Source organism: Hemitrygon akajei, chromosome 31, assembly GCF_048418815.1.
Source record: "Hemitrygon akajei chromosome 31, sHemAka1.3, whole genome shotgun sequence".
Classification (NCBI taxonomy): domain Eukaryota; kingdom Metazoa; phylum Chordata; class Chondrichthyes; order Myliobatiformes; family Dasyatidae; genus Hemitrygon; species Hemitrygon akajei.
In genome coordinates, this window is record NC_133154.1 from 31,085,673 (window position 1) to 31,103,800 (window position 18,128).

Consider the following 18,128-nt stretch of genomic DNA (forward strand, 5'->3'; position numbering starts at 1 on the left):
CAAGTAAAGTTGGTGTCGTTGGCGGTTTACTACAGGATCGACCTTATTGAATCTTCGTTCAGGAAATAGTGACCTGCATCTGAGATAACCCCTACCTGTAAGAGTAGAAAGAGTTGTGCAGTGTTCATTCACCAAGAAAAAGGTCAGTTCCTTTAAGCCGTTTTTATTTCCTTCGTCGTGAATCCTTCAGATAAGGCACATTTCAGCTGGGATCAGCAGTAACTTCACGTTGTTGAGGAATTCGTTACTTCAGGAAAGTCTCCCCTAGTTGACTGTATAAATCACTTGGACTTCCACATTTACCACTTTAAGACTGTGTTCGCATTTACCACTTTAAGAACTGTTCCAGAGTTGCCGTATAGCAGTTAACTTCCGGTTAATTTAGTTGTTGATTTACTTTTTTTTATCAGAGTTTAATAAATTGTTTATTTGTTTATGAAACCTGACTTAATTCCATATTCATTGTTGCCTGACATGTACCGTAACACTATTTTGGAGTATTGTGTGAAGTTTTGGTCACTACTTACAGGAAAAATGTAAATAAGGTTGAAAGAGTACAGAGAAAATTTACAATGCTGTTGCCGGGCTGGAGGACTTTATTCATTGGAATATAGAAGTCTGTAAGATTTGATAGAGGTATGCAAAATTATGTGGGGTATAGATAGGGTAACTGCAAGGAGGCATTTTCCCCTGAGGTTAGGTGGGACTACAACTGGAAGTCATGGGTTAAAGGTGAAAAGTCTAAGGGAAACATGAGGGGAAACCTCTTCACTCAGAAAGTCGTGGGAGTGTGAAATGAGCTGCCAGCACAAGTGGTACAAGCAAGTTCAATTTTAATGTTTAAGAGAAGTTTGCAAAAGTACATGGATGGTTGGGATATGGTGCAAGTTAATGGAAGAAGGCAGTTTAAATATTTCAGCATGGAATAGATGGGCAGAAGGGCCTGCTTCTGTGCCAGACTTTTCTATGACTCTGACTGTATAAACACAGAAGGATTCTGCAGATGCTGGAAATCCAGAGCAGCTCGTAAGATGCTGGAGGAATTCAGCAGGTCAAGCAGCATCTATGGAGGAGAATAAATTATTGATGTTTCAGACCAAAACCCTTTATCAGGACCTGATCAGGGGAATTGGCCCAAAATGACAACAGTTATTCCCTCCATTGATGCTACCTCACCTGGTGAGTTCCTGCAGAATATTTTGCAATCCTTACAATTCAACTCATATTCTTTCATACTCATTGACACTGCTGGGAGTTACTCAGCGACATTCCACTACTGCTGTGGTGGTGATACACTTGAAGTTTGTACAGTGGAAGGAATAATTCCCTGATGTCAGGTACAGTAAAGATTTAAATCTGCCCTTGGTCAATAATCCCTTATGCCTGTACTTTGACAATGGTTACAAGAGTGATAGATGAATCCCCCACACCTTCCTCTGTCCTCTTCCTACCACAAACACAGCAGCGGGCCACAGAGCAAGTCACTTAATGTACAATCTTTCAATATACATCCAGACCTCCAGTCCAAAAGATTATTCTTCAAACATGAGAAAATCTGCAGATGCTAGAACCATAGAATATTACAGCACAGAAACAGGCCTTTTGGACCTTCTTGGCTGTGCACACAATACTCCAAATTCGGCCTCACCAATGCCTTATGCAACCATACCATAACATTCCAACTCTTATACTCAATACTTCGATTTATTAAGGCCAATGTACGAAAAGCTCTCTTTACTACCCTATCTACCTGTGACACCACTTTTAGGGAATTTTGTATCTGTATTCCTAGATCCCTCTGTTCTACTGCACTCCTCAGTGCCCTACCATTTACCTTGTATGTTCTACCTTGGTTTTTCCTCCCAAAGTGCAATACCTCACACTTGTCTGTGTTAAACTCTATCTGCTATTTTTCAGGCTGGTCCAGATCCCTCTGCAAGCTTTGAAAACCTTCCTCACTGTCCACTACACCTCCAATCTTTGTATCATCAACAAATTTGCTGATCCAATTTGCCACATTATCATCCAGATCATTGATATAGATGACAAATAACAATGGACCCAGCACTGATCCCTGTGGCACACCACTAATCACAGACCTCCACTCAGAGAAGCAATCCTCCACTACCACTCTCTGGCTTCTCCCATTGAGCCAATGTCTAATCCAATTTACTACCTCACCATGTATACATAGCGACTGAATCTTCCTAACTAACCTCTAATACGGGACCTTGTCAAAGTCCTTACTGAAGTCCATGTAGACAACATCCACTGCCTTCCCTTCATCCACTTTCCTGGTAACCTCCTCGAAAAACTAATAGATTTGTTAAACATGACCTACCACGCACGCAGCCATGTTGACTCTCCCTAATAAGTCCCTGTCTATCTAAATACTTGTAGATCCTATTTCTTAGTACTCCTTCCAATAATTTACCTACTACTGACGTCAAACTTAACGGCCTATAATTTCCCGGATTATTTTTAGAGCCTTTTTTAAACAACGGAACAACATGAGACAGTCAGACGGACAGACAGACATATTTTATTGATCCCTAGGGAAATTGGGTTTCGTTACAGTCGCATCAACCAAGAATGGTGTAGAAATATAGCAATATAAAACCATAAATAATAAGTAATTAATGCCAAGTGGAAATTAGTCCAGGACCAGCCTATTGGCTCAGGGTGTCTGACACTCCCGAGGGAGGAGTTGTAAAGTTTGATGGCCACAGGCAGGAATTGGAGCTATCCTCCAATCCTCTGGCACCTCACGCATAGATATCGACATTTTAAATATATCTGCCAGAGCCCCTGCAACTTCATCACTAGTCCCCTTCAAGGTCTGAGGGAATACCCTGTCAGGTCCTGGGGATTTATCTACTCTGATTTGCCTCAAGATAGCAAGCACCTCCTCCTCTTCAATTTGTATAGGTTCCATGACCTCACTACTTGTTTGCCTTATTTCCATTGACTCCATGCCAGTTTCCTTAGTAAATGCAGATGCAAAAAAAAACATCTAATATCTCCCACATTTCTTTTGATTCCATACATAGCCAACCACTCTGATCTTCAAGAGGACCAATTTTATCCCTTACTATCCTTTTGCTCTTAATATACCTGTAGAAGCTCTTTGGATTATCCTTCACCTTGACTGCCAAAGCTACCTCATGTCTTCTTTTAGCCCTCCTGATTTCTTTCTTAAGTATTTTTTGCACTTTTTATACTCCTCAGGCACCTTATTTGCTCCCTGTTTCCTATACATGTCATACATCTCTCTCTTCTTCTTTATCAGAGTTCCAATATCCCTAGAGAACCAAGGTTCCTTATTCTTATTCACTTTGCCTTTAATCCTGACAAGAACATACAAACTCTGCACTCTCAAAATTTCTCCTTTGAAGGCCTCCCACTTACCAACGACATCCTAGCCAGAGAACAACCTGTCCCAATCCACGCTTTTTAGATCCTTCCTCATTTCTTCAAATTTGGCCTTTTTCCAGTTTAGAACCTCAGCCCGAGGACCGGATCTATCTTTATCCATGATCAAGTTGAAACTAATGGTGTTATGATCTCTGGAACCGAAGTGTTCCCCTACACACACTTCCGTCACCTGTCCTAACTCATTTCCTAATAGGAGATCTAATATTACATCCTCTCTAGTCAGTACCTCTATATATTGATTTAGAAAGCTTTCCTGAACACATTTTACAAACTCTAACCCATCTAGACCTTTAACAGTATGGGAGACCCAATCAATATGTGGAAAATTAAAATCCCCTACTATCACAACTTCATGTTTCCTGTAGTTGTCTGCTATCTCTCTGCAGATTTGCTCCTCCAATTCTCGCTGACAATTGGGTGGTCTATAATACAACCCCATTAACGTGGTCATACCTTTCCTGTTTCTCAGCTCCACCTATATGGCCTCAGTCGACAAGCCCTCTAATCTGTCCTGCTAGAGCACTGCTATAACATTTTCCCTGACTAGCAATGCCAACCCCCACCCTTCATCCCTCTGCCTCCAAGCAATACGCAGAAAATGCTGGAACTCAGCAGGTCAGGCAGCATCGACGTTTCAGGTTGAGACCCTTTATTCTTGGATTGTTCTTCATCTCTGTATCAACTTGCAATGGAGTGGAATTTGTCCCAGGAAACTAAAAGGTGGTTCTGATGGATAGTTTGGAGACTTTAAATCCTTGTTGATTATCTTCTGGATGTAAGTAATTTAGATTGCAAGTTTATTGCCTGTATCCATTTATACTTGAAATTAGGCCAATTAGTTTATTGCCTGTATCCATTTATACTTGAAATTAGGCCAATTAGGAGTCAACCATTCTGCTGTGCGATTACAGTTATGTTAAGGCCAGAACAAGAAATGAGGACAGATTTCCTTCCCTAAAGACAATCCATATAAATACAAAAGATTCTGTAGATGCTGGGAGCCCCTCTTTCAACCCTTTCTCCCATTGACCACTCTCTTCTCCTATCAGAGTCCTTTGTCAGCCCCTTACCTTTTTCACCTGTCCCCCTCCCCCACCCATCTAGCTTCACCTATCGCCTTCCAGCTTGTATTCCTTCCCCTCCTCCAACTTATTATTTCTGGCTTTTTCCTTCCTTATTTTTCAGTCCAGTTGAAGGTCTCTGCCTGAAACTTCAACTGTTTTTTCCTCTCCATAGATGCTGCCCACCTGCTGAGTTCCTCCAGCATTTTATACGTGTTGCCATTAATTTATAGTAAAATCTACCAGCAGACATTACCATCTATCCTGTGTCCTATGTAATTAGAAGCAATGGGATCCATTTTCCACTTAATCAAAATAGGTAATTAACAGCATTGGAACGTGGAACATGTAATTGAAATGATTTTATTCCATTTAAAATAAAGTGTAACATGTTTTATTAGGAATTGATGCAGTGAATCATAAAGAAAACAATCCATAACAATTACTGAACAGTGAAGGAACTTCTTGAAGGTGGATTCTATTGCATTTCTGTTTTCCTGTGGGTGTTTGAAAGGCAATGAATTTCAAGGTTGTATATGCTATACATACTTGGATACTTTACTTTGAACTTTTGGATAAAGCATTAAACTGATGACTCTCAGATGGCTGACAAATGTGTGAATGGAGTACTCAATTCTGCATCAGATCGAATCAGCGTGAATTGTGCTGGGAAGGCTAGCTACTATGCTTCTGGTTCCAACAAAGCATGCCCACAACTCATGACCTAACCTGTACATCTTTAGAATGAGGGAGGAAACTGGAGCACTTGAAGAAAGTCCACAGAGTCATGGGGAGAATGTCCTTAGACAGTGGTGGGAATCAAACTCTGCTTGATGATCACTAGTGCTATGAAGTGGTTGCTCTAACTGCTACACTCCCTAAACCAAGTTCTTCACCTTTTATCTACAAGTTTGTAAATTCATAATGCTCTCCTTAGATTTGTATAATTTTTTTTAGTAATGATCCTGTGAGGCTTTAGGCACCATGTTCTTCTCATTGCTACCATCAGAGAGGAGGTACAGGAGCCTGAAGACACATACTCAACATTTTAGAAACAGCTTCTTCCACTCCCCGATCAGATGTCTGAACGGACAATAAACCCATGAACACCACCACACTATTTTACTCTCTTTTTGTACTGCTTTTAAAATTTATTTCTTACTGTAATTTATAGCATCTTTATGTATTGCACTGTACTACTGCCTCATAACAAGCTTTTCAATGTATCTCAGTAGTAATAAACAATTCTGATTCATATTTTAGATGAGAGGACAGAGAAAAGATTCATTGGAATGGATAAAAGAATTCAGTTACACAGTTAGTCTAATGTTTTCCTCTTAATCGAGGGTTGGGGCGAGCTTCAATAGAAGCGGACAAGTCAGGACTGGTTTAGGTGGGGTGAAAATGGCACAAGAGGCTGGAGATGATGGATGGAGTCTAGATGAATGGTCTTGACCCAAAACATTACATGTCCACTTCCCTCCGCAGATGCTGCCTGACCTGATAAGTTCCTTCAGCATTCTGTTTGTTGCTGAAAAAATAGGAAGTGTTCTTGTAAGTGGTGGTCAAGAGCTCGGAGTATGTACAGTACTATGCAAAGGTCTTAAGCACATTTATATAGCCAGGGTGCCCAAGACCTTTTGCACAGTACTGTATTTGTCAATGCGGATAGGAGAGCATGCCTTTAAATCTGGTGGGAGCAAAGGAGGTTGGGAATGACAAGGGGATGTGGTGTGGCGCAGGTACAGATTTGCCCTGCCCTGAGACACCAGGCAACGTCATTTAATTCCAAACAATTGGTTTATTGATCATTACAGAATGTCCCTCTGGTGTCCCCTCCCCTCTACTTCCCCTTTTCCCAACCATGATTCCCCTCTCCCTGTCCCCCTTCCACTCTCAGACCACATTAGAGGCCCAAATCAGAATCAGGTTCCTCATCACTTACATATGCCACAAAATTTATTTGTTTTTGCAGCAGTACAGTGCAATACAAAAAAATTACTACAGTACTGTGCAAAAAGTCTTAGGTACCCTAACTATACATGTGTGCCCAAGACTTTTGTGCAGTACTGCAGGTTTGACATTTTGATCAAAAGGAATTTGTGAAAATTATCTGACCTCACCACTGGGAATGGCAATGGCTCTCAGTAGAGGCACTGGGGAGGGGATAACTGTAGAGAAATGGCAGAGGATGAATTTGCTCTATGGAGTTTTATTGCCTCATTTTTATTAATACAAGACTATGATTATGACACATAAAGTATGTCATTGGAATCACTGTACACCTTTACTCCTAAGTTAAGGCTCATTTATTCATATAATGTTTATCTTGCTTGGTTATATTCATTTATTCTAATTACATCATACACTATTAGTGCAAATAGTTAATTTCATAAAACATAGATAACGGAACAGAGAGAGTCTGCATTCCAGTTTGAACCACCTTCTCTGCATCATTTAAAGGAAATATGACAGCACAGTTTGTTGGCTCGTTTCATGCACAGTACAGCAGCATTGCAATTATTTAAATACATTAAAATCATATGTAAGGCTGTCAGTTCATCGTCAATTTGAGTAAACATAAATTTAAAACATGACTATGCAGTGTATCAAGTATACATGTTTTTAAGACAACGAACCATCTCTTCATTTAAGGCCTTCAGAATAAAGATCTGTGCCACTTACAATGTCAGCACACTCCAATTTGCTTTAGAACCAATAATGCTTAATCATGATTACAATATATATAACCATAAGGAAAGTATGTCTGAAGGGTCTGTCTTAATCTGTATAACGCTATGAAACTACAAAACACCTGAGCTTATTTGTATTCTATAAAGTGTGTATGGAATATTACTGCCTGTGTTATAGAGATGGGCTAATTGTTCATCATATAGAGGTTTTAACTGTAGTAAATTGGGTTATTCAAAGAGTGGACTTAGTGGAACATTAATCCACAGGGTCAGCTCCATGTTCTCCTTGTAATTAAGAACAAAACATTATTCTCACACCTGTATTTGCCTTACACATTGATTTTATTTGAATGTAGGTTAGGACTGATGAAAATATTGTTTGTTTTCCCATTAACCCATTGAACAATTAACTAATGATACCTGGATTGGTCTACAAATTGATCTTGTCTACCCAGTCTGATAAGAGCAATTGTGTTTTTTTAAGCAACTTGCAAACATTAACATCATGTAATCAGAAATCTGAAGCAATGCCGAAGTTCAAAGACAAAAGTGTATAAATATTTTAAATGATATTTCCCTTAATGAAATGTATTTGGGACACTTTGGTTTTTAGTTATATTAACTCTCTTTCCCAGCTGAAGAACTAACAAGCTTGGTAAGAATATTAAGACAAAAGTGAAAGGGATATAATTAGGCATAACAAAATGCATAATTCTCCATGATTACAATTAGTTATGTTTAAAATATTTTAAAGTTTATAATTAAAAAATTACATTAACCCATTATCCACATACTATCAATGGACAGGATACACAATCTGGTCAAATGCAGTTGGCTTTCAGACTACCTTTCAATCAAAAATTCAAAGAGTTTCCAGCTGATTTGGTAAGGAGAGTCACAAGTCCAAGGACATAGTATAAGCCATTTAGGACCAAGATGAGGGCAATGATCAAGTGAAATTCTCAACCACAGAAAAATGTTGTCAGTCCATCAAAACTCTTTCCTCTAATTTTCCTACATCTTTTCCAGCTATATAATCCTGACATCCACTGGTTATGCTCTTCACATCTAGTGAAAGTATTCTCTCCATACCTATAGATGCAAAACACAGCTTCCAAATTAAAGATTCCCTACCCCAACAAAATGAACTTTGTACCTCCAACCAAATGCCTTGAAATAATATACAAAATTTTTATATCAACTTTCTTTAATCAATTCTGTAAGCCAGGTTTTAAGGTTATTCTTGTTATTTAACCAATACATTCACAGCATTAAATTATTATGCACTGCCTCCAAGATCAAATATCCCTCTAAGTATGATGCAAAAAAATTTAATTTTGTATGCCAGACACATTCAGGTACGTTTCCGTGGACCACCTGCCTGTCAAACTGGATCCTGGTTTCCTCTACTCAACAGCGAACCCCTCATTAATTGGAAACACTCAGCACTCAGCTAGTCCAGTGCATCACTAAAGAGAAAAGAGTGGTTATGAGATTCGTAGCTGAATACACTCTTGAGTGGGATCTCTTTGTTTCTCCTTGATTTTATTTACACAAGACACAAAAGTATTAAGCATTGTGAATTTTCATTGGGTTAAAACTGTACCATTATTTAGTTCTAGTCATCACAAGTAAAAAATAATTAAATTAAATATTAAATATGTGGCAAAAATTCATTCGGCTCAAATATCTTCCAGTGGTTGGTCAGTCTTCCTTCCACACTAATTAAGCACTTAACAGAAGACGGGCAAGCTCTTGGATTCTCTCCCTCTCTTGATGGATGTAGATTTGCGTATCCCAAAGCATGTTGACTAAAATGGTATTATCAATTTCATCCAGCATCACATCTGTCTTCAGCTGAGAGTTCAACCTGGAAAGATAAAATGAATCAAATCAAATTTAGCCACCATTCGCATGGCTTCCTTACACAGCCAGGCTCAGCATCTCGCCACACAACTGTTGACCTGTGAAAGAGGCACATTATGACCTTATGCCAGCAAACCAAGTTATCACTATCAGTATTCCTGTAAAATTTTACAAAACAGAGCTTAAGATCTGTTATTCCTCATAGCTTCAGTAGACGCACTTTTTGCCTCTTAATTAGAAAACTCTAAATCAAATTCCCTCATCCTGAGTATAGAGTACAAGAATCTAAATTGATGCTTCAGTGCCATACTGAGAGAGCTCCACACAAAATCCAAGATTCAAAGTTTATTTATCACATCAAAACAAACAGTCCTCCATCATTTTGTGTGTAATACAATGAGATGTGTTATTTGCATTAACAACCAAAACACCCATGGGGTGCGCTGGGGGCAGCCCGCAAGTGTCAGCGCACATTCTGGTGCCAAAATAGCATGCCCACAATGTTCAGTGGAACAACACAGAATACAACAAGCAATAACAGCAAAGCAAGCCCTGTTCCTCCCTCCCATCCATGCACACACACGGTCCTCTAATCCCGAATACTGAGAGCATTTTCTGGTCTTCAGTAGATTTGGATTTGGACCTGAACACACAGGTTTTGCGTCTATAACTATCCCACTGGACTGGCGGAGATTCACAGAACCTGAGCTCGGGCCACTCAATTTCCAGACTTCCAATTTGACTCTCAGACCTCAATCCTTGGCATTGACTCAAAGGACTGGCCAATAACTGAACACAAGGACTTGAACTCTGGTCTTGCCAAATGACGGAACCCCAAAACTAAGCCTTGAACTCTGGTCTCACCAATTTGCAAACTCAGGAGGCGTCATCAGACCTCATGCATCCTGCCCACACAGAACACCGACTCCAGAACCCGCTGACAACTTACGACCTCTCTCTTTCTCACTGCCTGCCTGTCTGTCTGTCTGTCTCACTCCTGCCTCAGCAAGGACCTGGACTCACTGCAATTTGCCTATTGCCACAATATGTCTATGGCAGACGCAATCTCAATGGCTCTTCAAACAGCCTTAGATCACCTGGACAAAACAAACACCTACTTCAGGATGCTATTCGTTGACTATAGCTCAGCGTTCCAACACCATAATTCCCACAGTCCTGATCAATAAGTTACAGAACCTGGATCTCTGTACTTCCTTCTGCAATTGGATCCTCAGCTTCCCAACCTGAAGACCACAATCTGTGCAGATTGGTGATAATATCTCCTTCTTGCTGATGATCAACACTGATGCAGTGGGTGTATAATGTGGTTTGATACGGCTTCAATGCAATCTGTAAATTTGCTGATGATACAACCATTGGTGGTAGAATCTCAGATGGAGATGAGAGGGTGTACAGCTGAGTGGTGTCATGGGTACAACTTTGCATTCAACATCAGTAAGCCGATTGTGGACTTCAGGAATGGTAAAAGAGGGAACATAGAGGGATCAGAAATGGAGAGAGTGAGCTATTTCAAGTTACTTGGTTTCAAAATCTCTGAGGATCTAACCTGGTACCAACATATTGATACAGCTATAAAGAAGGCAAGACATTATTTCATTAGGAGTTTCAAGAGATTTGGTTTGTCACCTAAAACACTCAAAATCTTCTATAGATGTACCATAGTGAGCATTCTGACAGGCTGCATCACTGTCTGGTATGGTGGGGCTACTGCCCAGAACTGAAAGAAGTTACAGAAAGTTGTAAAATTAGTCAGCCCCATCTTGTATATTAGCCTCCACAGTATCCAAGACATCTTCAAGGAGCGATGCCTCAGAAAGGTGGCATCCATTACAGAAGACCCCCATCACCCAGAACATGTTCTCTCATTTTTACCATCAGGGAGGAGATACAGGAGCGAAGGAACACACTCAGCGATTCAGGAACAGCTCCTTCCCCTCTGCCATCCAATTCCAAAATGGACATTGAACCCATGAACACTACCTCACTTTTTTATTCACATTATTTGTTTTGCACTATTTAACATACATATATATACTTGCTGTAATTGATTTACTTTTTTTCTTTCTACATAATTATGTATTGCTTTGTACTGCTACTGCTAAGTTAACAAATTTCATGACACATGATAATAAACCTGATTCTATCTACCTGTCAACTCTTTCAAGTAGATACAACATATTCTATGACAGTGCCATGAAGTTAGTGATTTTCTCTGTATTCTACATATTTATCCCTCATTATTAAAATGCCTTTTATATTGAAACTAGTTCTTTATCTTCTTGCACCACAATAGTGATGACACTTTAAAGGCATCTCCCCACAATTGGTGACCTGTGCAACAGTAGCACACGGAGGTGAGACACACCTAACTAAGTTATCACTCTGTTAATACTCTTGTAAAACTTTACAGAACAGAGTTTAGGATCTATTGTCCATGCTTGCCTCAGCAGACACAATTCTTGCCTCTTAATTAGAATCAGATTTTTTGGATTTTGCATTACATAATGGGATAGCTTGGGATTTCTGACTCTAAATTTATCTGCTACCAGTAAGCAGTTTTTGTCTTACACTTGTTCATCGCACATACAGTATGTACTTAACAGTAAAAATTATTACATACTATTAATATAATGAAAATACAGCGTGTGCAGGGTAACAAAAGCAGCAGAGCAGCATTGGGAGAAATCCTGAATCAGCTGATGAACAACAGACAACAGCAGGCATTCAGGGTCACCTACAATGCCGATTAAAAGGTTACAGTATACTGTATTTGCATATTACTTTTTTATAGTTTTTATGTAAGGTATAAAAGCAATTAGCATTGTTATGTAAGGTATAAAAACAATTAGCATTGTAGACATGTTCTGGAGTCAGATTTTTATCAAAAACTTTTGACTTTAAATTTTTAAAGATTTTGAAAATCTTAATGCCATGCCTTTTCTTAAATTTCTGCAATCAGCTTTCTGAATATTCATAATTAACCTCAATTTTCAGTTTGTTGTGATAGATCTTTACTTGTTTCATGATCGACACACCATTGTGCCATATGTTTACTCCAACACTGACAAATTCATTCTTTCAATACCCGATCAAGATCTTCACTTTTTGCTTTATGCAGCGTTTTTCTATTTTTCATTAACTTCTGTTCAGTACAGTACAGTACATATATGAGGTTTCCTTAGAACTGTCTGTGATGCGCAGAGCATCATCTGTGAGCCTTCTCAGTGCCTTGTGGAATTTTTCATTTGTGATGTTATGGCAGTGCTAAAAAAAATTCGGATTTCAGAGGTTTTCGGATTTTGGATTTCGGGTAAGGGGTACTCAACCTGTATTAGCAATTGTTAGCCAAGGAATGGTGGATAACTCATCTGTTCACCTTCAAGATGTGTGAAAAGTAATATAAATACATTGTTTTGTATTGCTAATCCCAGAACAAATTTAATTTCTGCCAAGGTATCCCAGTGCTAATGCACCCAACTTCACATTCGGCAAATACTGGAGTCTTTGCTGTGTGAATTAAACTCAATGCCTACCTAAAGTATGGAATGTCCACCATTTCACACCAAGCTTTGGCTCGATCCACTGCTCGGCCATCAGAATCAGTGCACTAAAGACCAAAAGACAAAGGTTCCATTACTTGGTGTTCCGGTATGTATCAACCACTTTTCTCATCAACAAAACTATTGTAACATGTTTAAAACAAGAAAAACTCTCAAAGGAACTCCCAGTGGCAAACCAACAAAAGGTGCATGAGCCACAGAACCATTACAAAAGAAGGCAGGTTTTCAAAGGCAATGCCTCAAAAAGGTGGCATCCATCACTAAGGATTCCCACCACTCAGGACTTACCCTCTTCTCATTACCACCAGGAGAAAGTACAGGAGCCTGAAGACACACACTGAATGTTTTAGGAGCAGCTTCTTCCCCTCACCATCAGATTTCTGAACGGACAATGAACCCATGAATACTACTTCATTATTTTTGCACTACTTATTTAATTTTTCAAGACATATTTCTCAGAGTAATTTATGGAATATTTTATGTATTGCACCGTCTTGCTGCTGCAAAACCAATTTTATGATTGCGGATATTGGTAGTTTGTGTTAGCCATTTGGAAGTTTGGTTGAACGCCAAGCTTGGCAAATGTTCCTGCTCTAATCGAGAAGCCATCATCAGTGCGCAGTTGAGAGCGTTGTCTCCTCAGAAGGCCAGCTTATATACTCCTCCGGGGTCCAAATGGAAGAAAACACCTCCCTCAAAGATAGCCAATCAGAATCTTCTACTGCTAAACTGTTCATAGTGTTTTGAACCAGACAACCAGATTACGGCATCTAATCAATAACCCTAGAGGAGTATAAAAGCCATAATTCCAAGGAGACAACATCCTCAACTGTACACTGATGATGGCTTCCCGACTGGAGCCGAAACGTCTGTAAACATTTTGGCAAGCTCAGCGATCAACCAAACTTCCAAATTTCATGACCTATATCAGTGATAATAAATCTGATTCCGATTCTGATTCTTAGAAGTATCATAAAAGGTAAGAGAGAGCTAGAGAGATATGGCTTTGGGAAGAAATCCAGAGCTTGGATTTTGGTAACCAAAAATATGGCCATTGCTGGAGGGATTAAACTCAGAGGCAAAGAGTTTAGAGGTCTAAAGGTTTTGGGGTTAGGTGTAGGGCCTTACAGAGTGGTGAGCATACAGAAAGGTACGAAAATACAATTTCTTTCTCACTGAACCACCTACTCCCTGAGAGGCACCAGTTCCAATGAGTTTCCAACTGGAACATCAATAACTTTACTGATGACCAGTAATTTGACTCATCAACTGGTCAGTAACCTTAAATTCCTTGGCGTTACAATTTTGGATATGGGACCATTACAAAGCAGGCTCTGCAGTGCCTCCACTTTCTTAGAAGTTAGTGCAGATTTGTCATATCAGCTAAAACTGACAAACTTCCATAAATGCACAGTGGAGAGTATCCTGACTGTATCACGGCCTGGTATGGAAACACTAATCTCCAGGAAAGGAATAGCCTACTAAAAGTGGTGGATTCAAGCAAGTCCATCACAGGAAAAGCCCTCCCCACCACTGAGCACATCAACAAGGAGTGCAGCTACAGAAATCAGCATCCATCATCAAGGACCCCACATTTTATCACTTCTCCCTGCCACCACCTCGAAATGGATCCCACACCAGCAGGTTCCAGAACAGTTATTACCCTTCAACCATCAGGCTCTTAAACTAGCATGGATAACTTCAGTCACCTCAACATTGAACTGAGCACTAAACTCAACCTGTGGATTCACTTTCAAGGGCCTGTCGGGAAGCGGCCTGGTTGAGGGAAGTGCCTGGTGTGAAAAGTGCTAGTCTTTGGCTTGAGAGTCTTCGGTGAGGAGACTACGCCAGGCACAATTGCAGAGGGTGAAGACATGACCGCTAAGCTGATTCAGTGTGCTACGTGCATGATGTGGGAGGTCAGGGACACTGATGGTGCCCCCAGCTGCTACAGCTGTGGAAAGTGTGTCCAGATTCAGCTTCTGAAGGAGCATGTTGCAGCACTGAAGAAAGAACTGGATGACCTCAGGTTTATCAGCGAAAACGAGTGTTTTCTGGACAGGACCTACAGTGAGGTCGTTACACCGAGGATACCGGAAGAGAGAAAGGGGGCGACGATGAGGAAGGAAAGCATGCTTGAAGTACAGGAGACCCCAGGGGATGTACCTCTCGTAAACAGATTCACCTTCTTAGAAGCTGTCAGGACAGAAGATACTGCCAGTCTGAGAGGCGGACAGGTCTGCGAGCCGAAAATTGGTGCAGAAGCAGAGCCGAGGAGTCAGACATCAGGAAGAGCCGTGGTAGTAGGGGACTCCATATTAAGAGGTACGGAAAGGGGTTTCTGCGGCAACAGGCGAGATTTAAGGATGGTGTGTTGCCTCCCTGGTGCTAGGATCCAGGACATCACGGACCGATTGCAGGGAATCCTCAAGGGTGAAGGTGAACAGCCGGAAGTGGTAGTGCATGTTGGCACAAATGACATCGGGAAGAAGAGGAAGGACATTCTGCAGTGGGACTTGAGGGAACTCGGAAGAAGGCTGAAAAGCAGGACTTCCAGGGTGGTTATCTCTGGTTTGCTTCCAGATCCTCGTGCTGGAGAGGGCAGGAACAGGGAGATAATGGATCTGAATGTGTGGCTGAGGAACTGGTGCAGGAAGCAAGGATTTACATTCTTGGACCACTGGGATCTGTTTTGGGGTAGGGATAAATTGTACAAAAGGGACGGGTTGCACCTTGATAGGCGGGGGATCAGCATTCTGGCAGACTGGTTTGCCACTGCAACACGGATGTGTTTAAACTAAGTAGTGGGGGGGAGGAGATGAACTGAAAATATAAGGATGGAGTTAAAGGGAAAGTGAAAATAAGAGAAGTTAAAAAGGACAACAGAATCAATGGAGTAGAAAGCTCAAGAAGAGATCATACAGTATGGCCAAGTGAAATAGGAATTGATATGAAAGGAGAGGGAAGTAACGAATTAAAGTATTATATATGAATGCACGAAGTATAAGGAATAAAGTAGATGAGCTTGAGGCTCAGTTGGAAATTGGCAAGTATGATGTTGTGGGAATAACAGAGACATGGCTTCAAGCGGACAGGGCCTGGGAAATGAATATTCAAGGATATACATCTTATCGAAAGGACAGACTGACTGGCAGAGGGGGTGGGGTGGCTCTGTTGGTGAGGAATGATATTCAGTCCCTGGCGAGGGGGGACATAGAATCAAGGGATGTAGAGTCAGTATGGACAGAACTGAGAAATTCTAAGGGTAGAAAGACCCTAATGGGAGTTATCTACAGGCCCCCAAACGGCAGTCTGGATGTAGGGTGTAAGTTGAATGAGGAGTTAAAATTGGCGTGTCGCAAAGGTAATGATACAGTTGTCATGGGGGATTTCAACATGCAGGGAGACTGGGAGAATAAGAATGGTACTGGACCCCAAGAAAGGGAGTTTGTGGAGTGCCTCCGAGATGGATTCTTAGAACAGCTTGTACTGGAGCCTACCAGGGAGAAGGCAATTCTAGATTTAGTGTTGTGCAATGAACCAGATTTGATCAGGGACCTGGAGGTAAAGAAATGATTAGGAGGTAGTGACCATAATATGATATGAGAAGGAGAAGGGAAAATCAGATGTGTCAGTATTACAGTTGAACAAAGGGAACTATGGAGCTATGAGGGAGGAGCTGGCCAAAGTTCAATGGAACAATACCCTAGCAGGGAAGATAGTGGAACAACAATGGCAGGTATTTCTGGGAATAATACAGAAGGTGCAGGATCGGTTCATTCCAAAGAGGAAGAAAGATCCTAAGGGGAGTAAGGGGCGGCCGTGGCTAACGAGGGAAGTAAAGGGCAGTATAAAAATAAAAGAGAAGTATAACATAGCAAAAATGAGTGGGAAACCAGAGGACTGGGAAGCTTTTAAAGAGCAACAGAAGATAACATAAAAGGCAATACGCCAAGAAAAAATGAGGTACGAAGGTAAACTAGCCAAGAATATAAAGGAGGATAGTAAAAGCTTATTTAGGTATGTGAATAGCAAAAAAAAGTTAAGACCAAAATTGGGCCATTGAAGACAGAAACAGGTGAATTTATTATGGGGAACAAGGAAATGGCAGATGAGTTGAACAGGTACTTTGGATCTGTCTTCACTAGGGAAGACACAAACAATCCCCCAGATGTAATAGTGGCCAAAGGAACTAGGGTAAAGGATGAACTGAAGGAAATTTATATTAGGCAAGAAACGATGTTGGATAGACTGTTGAGTCTGAAGGCTGATAAGTCCCCGGGACCTGATGGTCTGCATCCCAGGGTACTTAAAGAGGTGGCTCTAGAAATCGTGGACGCATTGGTAATCATTTTCCAATGTTCTATAGATTCAGGAACAGTTCCTGCTGATTGGAGGGTGGCTAATGTTGTCCCACTTTTTAAGAAAGGAGGGAGAGAGAAAACACTGACCGGTTAGCCTGACGTCAGTGGTGGGAAAGATGCTGGAGTCAATTATAAAAGAGGAAATTACGACACATTTGGATAGCAGTAGAAGGATCAGTTTGAGTCAGCATGGATTTATGAAGGGAAAATCATGCTTGACTAATCTTCTGGAGTTTTTTGAGGATGTAACTATGAAAATGGACAAGGGACAGCCAGTGGATGTAGTGTACCTGGACTTCCAGAAAGCTTTTGATAAAGTCCCACATAGGAGATTAGTGGGCAAAATTAGGGCACATGGTATTGGGGGCAGAGTACTGACATGGATTGAAAATTGGCTGGCTGACAGGAAACAAAGAGTAGCGATTAATGGGTCCCTTTCAGAATGGCAGGCTGTGACCAGTTGGGTACCGCAAGGTTCGGTGCTGGGACCGCAGCTGTTTACAATATACATTAATGATTTAGATGAAGGGATTAAAAGTAATATTAACAAATTTGCTGATTACACAAAGCTGGATGGCAGTGTGAAATGTCAGGAGGATGTTATGAGAATGCAGGGTGACTTGGACAGGTTGGGTGAGTGGGCAAATGTATGGCAGATGCAGTTTAATGTGGATAAATGTGAGGTTATCCACTTTGGTGGTAAGAACAGGAAGGCAGATTACTATCTAGATGGAGTCAAGTTAGGAAAAGGGGAAGTACAACGAGATCTAGGTGTTCTTGTACATCAGTCAATGAAAACAAGCATGCAGGTACAGCAGGCAGTGAAGAAAGCTAATGGCATGCTGGCTTTTATAACAAGAGGAATTGAGTATAGGAGTAAAGAGATCCTTCTGCAGCTGTACAGGGCCCTGGTGAGACCCCACCTGGAGTATTGTGTGCAGTTTTGGTCTCCAAATTTGAGGAAGGACATTCTTGCTATTGAGGGAGTGCAGCATAGGTTCACAAAGTTAATTCTCGGAATGGCGGGACTGTCATATGTTGAAAGATTGGAGCGACTGGGCTTGTATACACTGGAATTTAGAAGGATGAGAGGGGATCTGATTGAAACATGTAAGATTATTAAGGGAT

General features: G+C 40.8%; 1 protein-coding gene across 2 annotated transcripts in view; it reads right to left on the reverse strand.

Moving 5' to 3' along the window:
• Positions 1–4,843: 4,843 nt before the first annotated feature.
• Positions 4,844–18,128, reverse strand: part of pla2g6 (phospholipase A2, group VI (cytosolic, calcium-independent)) — a 117,507-nt gene continuing 104,222 nt past the window's right edge. For both annotated transcript variants that reach the window (XM_073033452.1, XM_073033451.1), the window contains 2 exons: positions 12,610–12,683; positions 4,844–9,059 (listed from right to left, as the gene is read on the reverse strand). In XM_073033452.1, coding sequence (XP_072889553.1) covers positions 8,915–9,059; positions 12,610–12,683 — 219 coding nt within the window. In that variant the 3' untranslated portion in view covers positions 4,844–8,914. The remainder of the gene's footprint in view (positions 9,060–12,609; positions 12,684–18,128) is intronic.